General features: G+C 44.7%; 1 protein-coding gene across 1 annotated transcript; it reads left to right on the forward strand.

Annotated features, from left to right (window-relative positions):
* Positions 1 to 3,996: 3,996 nt before the first annotated feature.
* Positions 3,997 to 5,532, forward strand: LOC308677138 (5-beta-cholestane-3-alpha,7-alpha-diol 12-alpha-hydroxylase-like; the record flags this gene model as incomplete). Its single annotated transcript, XM_081343302.1, has 1 exon — positions 3,997 to 5,532. One exon carries the CDS (start codon positions 3,997 to 3,999, stop codon positions 5,530 to 5,532), a length of 1,536 nt encoding a protein of 511 aa, XP_081199428.1.
* Positions 5,533 to 6,152: the final 620 nt, after the last annotated feature.

Here is a 6,152-nt window from a genome sequence, read left to right on the forward strand (position 1 = left end):
TATGTCGGCCTCCACAGCCCACACATTGAGTGAAGGGAACTGCCTTGTCAAATGGCCACTGGCTTCTTTCTTGTTGCTTCTGCAGCTGATCAATCTCATGGTTCATGTCAGATTCTTCGGCTCTTTCAGCGTCCTCATGGTGGACAGTTTCTAGGCTGGGAGTATTCTTGGAGGGCCTTAAGGCTTTAATGGCATGCCCAGCAGCTTCAGCCATTACCTCCTTCAGGGCGTCTTGGAATGTGAGGGTCTCCCTTGCAAACAACTTCTGCTGGAGGTCCCTGTTCCTCAGTCTGCATAGTAAATGGTCTCGCAGTCTCTCTTTGAGGTCTGTAAAGTTGCAAAGCTGGGACAACTGTCGTAGGGTGGCTATGAATTCGGTGGCAGACCCTCCTGGTTGCTGCTCCCGCTGTTCAAATGCATGCCTCCATTCAATGATGAAGAGCTTCAGCTCGAAATGGTCCTTGAGCTTCTTCTTAAGATCTACGTAGGTGACTAACTCTAGTGTAACAGGAGAGACTAGGTTTTCAGCTATATCGAATGTCGCCTGGCCACACATGGACAGGAGTGTTGCGGCCTTTAAGCTATCTTTGCTAATTTGGTTAGCTCTCAGATAGTTCTTGACGCGGGAAATGTATGAATTCCACCTCTCAGTATGCACCACGTCAAACTCCTCCAACTTGCTGACCTTGGCCATGGTGAGTTGTTTTCAACCTCTCAACGCCTTGTGCTGCCAGGGCTTCTGTGCTGGACCTAGGATGGGTCCTTAGGATGTTGTTGCCTCCAGCATGGCTTGCTGGCAGACAGAGGGGGAAACGCAGTTCCTGCCAGGGCTCTGATGCCTGGCCTCCCTCCTAGTGACTTCTGGTTCTCTTCTTCTTAGCAGCACATCTCACCTTTGTGCCACTGTTATGTTTCGGGATTGGTGAGGCATTGACGAGGTAGTATGGTGAAACAGCAACATGTTTATTCAATTAACACAGAAGCAGCACTAACTTCTGCTTAGCTTCTATATATATTCCTGCCTAAAATGCAAACTAACGATGCCGGAGACAAGCAGTCTGGAGTTTAAACAGTAATGGCCATTAACCATTACTTTGTGTTTTATTCTTGCCCTGTACACCGCCCTGAGTCCTTCGGGAGAAGGGCGGTATAGAAATATTAATAAATTAAATTAAATTAACAGTTTACAAGCAATTTATCTCAATACATAACAGTTCAAGAGTTAGCAACTAAAACCATCCCAAAGAAAAAGAAATGCAAGAAAGCAAAATGGCTGTCTGAGGAAGCTTTGCAAATAGCTGAGGGAAGGAGGGAAGCGAAAGGCAAGGGACAAAAAGAAAGATACACCCAACTGCATGGAGAATTCCAGAGAATAGCTAGAAGAGATAAGAATGCCTTCTTAAATGAACAATGCAAAGAAATAGAAGAAAACAATAGAATAGGGAGGACCAGAGATCTCTTCAAGAAAATTGGAGAGATGAAGGGAACGTTTCATGCAAAAATGGGCATGATAAAGGACCAAAATGGCAGGGACCTAACAGAGGCAGAAGAGATTAAGAAAAGGTGGCAAAATTACAAAGAAGAAGTATACAAGAATGAGCTAAATGTCCCTAATAACCACGATGAGGTGGTCACTGACCTTGAGCCAGACATCCTAGAATGTGAAGTGAAATGGGCCTTAGGAAAGCTGAGCAACAACAAAGCTAGTGGAGGTGACAGTATTCCAGCTGAGCTATTCAAAATTTTAAAAGACAATGCAGTAAAAGTGCTACACTCAATTTGCCAGCAAATTTGGAAAACTCAACAATGGACACAGGATTGGAAAAGATCAGTTTACATTCCAATTCCAAAGAAAGGCAGTGCCAAAGAATGTTCAAACTATTGCACCATTGCACTCATTTCACATGTTAGTAAAGTTATGCTTAAAATCCTACAAGCTAGACTCCAGCAGTATGTAGATCAAGAACTACCAGAAGTACAGGAAGGATTTCAAAGAGGCAGAGGAACTAGAGATCAAATTGCCAACATACGCTGGATCATGGAGAAAGCTAGGAAGTTGTAGAAAAACATCACTTCTGCTTCATTGACTATGCGAAAGCCTTTGATTGTGTGGATCACAACAAACTGTGGCAAGTTCTTAAAAATATGGGAGTACCAGACCATCTTATTTGTCTCTTGAGAAGCCTATATGTGGGTCAAGAAGCAACAGTGAAAAATGGACACGGAACCACTGATTGGTTCAAAATTGGAAAAGCAGTCTGGCAAGGCTGTATACTGTCGCCCTACCTGTTTAACCTATATGCAGAGCACATCATGAGAAAGGCAGGGCTAGATGAATCAAAAGTTGGAATTAAGATTGCCGGGAGAAACATCAACAACCTAAGATATGCAGATGATACCACTCTAATGGCAGAAAGTGAAGAAGAACTAAACAGCCTCTTGGTGCGGGTGAAGAAAGAGTGTGCAAAAGTTGGTTTGAAACTCAACATTAAGAAAACCAAGATCATGGCATCCGGCCCTCTCAATTCGTGGCAAATAGATGGGAAAGAAATGGAGGTAGTGACAGATTTTATTTTCCTGGGCTCCAAGATCACTGCAGATGGGGACTGCAGCCAAGAAATTAAAAGGCGCTTGCTCCTGGGGAGGAAAGCCATGGCAAATCTAGACAGCACACTAAAAAGCAGAGACATCACCCTGCCAACAAAAGTGTGTATAGTCAAGGCTATGGTCTTCCCAGTTGCAATGTATGGCAGTGAAAGTTGGACCATAAGAAAGGCTGAGCGCCAAAGAATTGAGGCCTTTGAACTGTGGTGCTGGAGAAGACTCCTGCGAGTCCCTTGGACTGCAAGGCGATCAAACCAGTCAGTCCTAGAGGAGATCAACCCTGACTGCTCTTTAGAAGGCCAGATCCTGAAGTTGAAACTCAAATCCTTTGGCCACCTAACGAGAAGGAAGGACTCACTGGAGAAGAGCCTAATGCTGGGAAAGGTTGAGGGCAAGAGAAGAAGGGGACGACAGAGAATGAGGTGGCTGGATGGAGTCACTGAAGCAGCAGGCATGAGCTTAAGTGGACTCCAGAAGATGGTAGAGGACAGGAAGGCCTGGAGGAACATTGTCCATGGGGTCATGATAGGTCGGACATGACTTCACAACTAACAACAACAAAGTCTTATTGTAGGTAATTTCTATTTGAACACCAAAAAATAAAAGCACTCCCCCTCCCAATAATCCTGAGATTAGCAGTCTCATATTCTGTCTTTTTTCTCTCTCTCTCTCTCTGACAACCATCGTCCTTCGGCTGATGGATTCCTTCCAATTATTTATATTCCTCCTGTCTCCCTCTCTAAGGAGATTACACCTTGTTCTCAAGACTCCTGTTTGCACAGCTTGAGTATTTTATATAGGAATATAGCCAGCCGTACCAACAGGCTGAAAAATAGCTTTTATCCGTGGGCTGTTAGGCTTTTAAATGGGACATAATCTTATGCAGAATTGACTTGGGAGGCCGGTGTGTGGTGTAGCTGGTTCACATGGTGTGGTAGGATGGAGGGTTTGTTGTCACTGTGTGTTGGGGGGAGAGAGCACGGGGGGAGGCTAAGCTAATCTCAATGTACACATGTTGTACTTTGACAATAAAGGTTGTTTATTATTATTATTATTATTATTATTATTATTATTATTATTATTATTATTATTATTATTATTATTATTGTCAGGAAAACACATTCTGAAATGTAAAATAAACACAGGTACACGTCCTGCCCAACTCGCTTCCTGCTTGCTAATGACTTCTTTGGGATTTTCTGGTGGAAACCCATTCAAGGACTGTGGTTGGTTTCCTCCCTTCCTTTTCCCCCCCGATTGCAAGGGTTAACTGCAATTCCTGGTTTGTTTGATCAAGTGAAACTCCTCCCTGGATCACAAAATGCCTATTTTTCTCCAAAGAACCTGTTTGTTAAAAAGGCTGCTTGTGCTGAACTGCACACACTATTGAAGATGTCCTTCTGGGTGGCAGTCGTGGTTGCCTTGGTGGTCGGTCTTTTGGGGGCCTTCTACCTGATGGGCTTCTTCCGCCGAAGACGACCCAATGAACCCCCCTTGGACATGGGACTCATTCCCTGGCTTGGACACGCATTGCACTTCCGAAATGACAATCTGGATTTCCTGCAAAGCATGCAGAAGAAACATGGGGACATCTTCACCACCTTGATTGCAGGACAGTACTTCACCTTCTTGATGGACCCGTTGTCTTTCGGTGCCATCGTCAGGGAAGCCCGAAACAAACTGGACTTTACTTTGTTTGTACTGGATCTGGTCCTCAGGGCTTTTCGATTCAAGGCCTCCCATGAGACTCGCAAGATGATCGAAGTCTCCAGCGCAAAACATCTCAAGGGAGAGGGCCTGGTGGTGATGACCCAAGCCATGATGGATGCTTTACAGGCTGTCTTACTCCAGTGGCAAGAAACCTCCAAAGAGGATCCAAAGTCCTGGAAGGAAGATGGCTTGTTCCACTTCTGTTACAACACGGTCTTCAGAGCTGGGTATCTGGCTTTGTACGGCACCGAACCAGCTAAAGGTGAAAACCAGAAAGAAAAGGTGAAACGAAAAGATCAGCATCACACTGAAGAGCTGTACATCGAATTTCGCAAATACGACAAGCTTTTCCCACGCCTATCGTATGCCTTATTGACCCCATGGGAGTGGGGCCAAGTGAAGAACCTCTGGAACTACTTCTGGCAGGTGCTTTCGGTGAAGAACATCTACCAGAAGGAAAACATCAGCCGGTGGATCAGTGACCAGGATCAACAGCTGTCCAAAAGTGGGATTTCAGAACAGATGAGAGACCGGTACATGTTTCTGCTCCTTTGGACCGCTCAAGGTAGCACCAGTCCAGCTTCTTTCTGGCTTCTGGAGTACCTGATGAAGCATCCCAAAGCCATGGAAGAGGTCAAGAAGGAGATCCTGGAAGTGGTGAAGAAGTCAGGCCAAGAGGTGACTTCCCATGAGAAGCCCTTGAATGTCACCAAAGAGATGCTAAACCAAACGCCCATCCTGGACAGTGCTTTGGAAGAGACGTTGAGATTGGTGACAGCGCCGTTGTTGATCCGGGTGGTTTTGCAAGACATGGACTTGAAGCTCCACAACGGAAAGACCTACCTGCTGCGTAAAGGTGACAAAATTGCCTTCTTTCCTTACCTCTCAGTCCACATGGACCCTGAAATCCATCCAGAGCCCCAGGTCTTCAAATACAACCGGTTCCTCAGCCAAAATGGCAACAAAAGGGAATTTTTTAAGAATGGCAATAAGGTGAAGTATTTCACCATGCCTTTTGGTGCTGGGACCTCCATGTGTCCCGGCCGCTACTTTGCCACCAATGAAATCAAGCTTTTTGCCTTCCTGATGCTGGCTTGTTTTGATCTGGAACTGATTAATCAGCAGGAGGAGATTCCTCCCATCAACAAGACCCGCTATGGGTTTGGGGTGATACAACCCATGAACGACGTCCAGTTTAGATACCGATGCCGGTGCTAAAAGCTGAGGCTGCCATCCGCACACGATGATCCAAGATAACCGGGGAGATTTCACTGGTGAAATGGTTTATGTCTATGTAATTGAATCACTCTCTCTCCCTCTCTCTAGCTCCCCTCTCTGTCTCTGTGTGTGTATGTGTGCATGTTTGTGTGTTTGTGCGCTAACTCTTCCTTTCTTTTTCACGCTTAGCTTGCACACGATAATCTAAGACAATCAGGGAGATGTCACTAGTATGTTAATTTATCTATCTTATGGAATCAGACTGTGTGTGTGTGTGTGTGTGTGTGTGTGTGTGTGTGTGTGTGTGTGTGATGCTACAAAGAAGGAAATGCTTTGATAACCTAACAAACTGAAAATTATACCTACTGTGCCCTTTTTAAAAATCAGATATGGAGGGAGGAAACATGAAGAAAAGTGAACTTTGGCTATGGCAAACATTGACCAAAGTGTCATTTTTGCTGAGCTAGTAAATACATGGCAATGATAGTGATTGCAAAATTTTATTTTATTTTTCCAATGAAAAGCTAAGGAAAAAGGAAATAAATACCCACCCCTTTACAGTTTGTTTTTAAAAGCCGTGCTCAAGGGCAGCCAAAAAGCTTTCTAAATCTTGATTATTA

This window comes from Vipera berus (assembly GCF_964194415.1).
Source record: "Vipera berus genome assembly, chromosome: Z".
Classification (NCBI taxonomy): Eukaryota; Metazoa; Chordata; class Lepidosauria; order Squamata; family Viperidae; genus Vipera; species Vipera berus.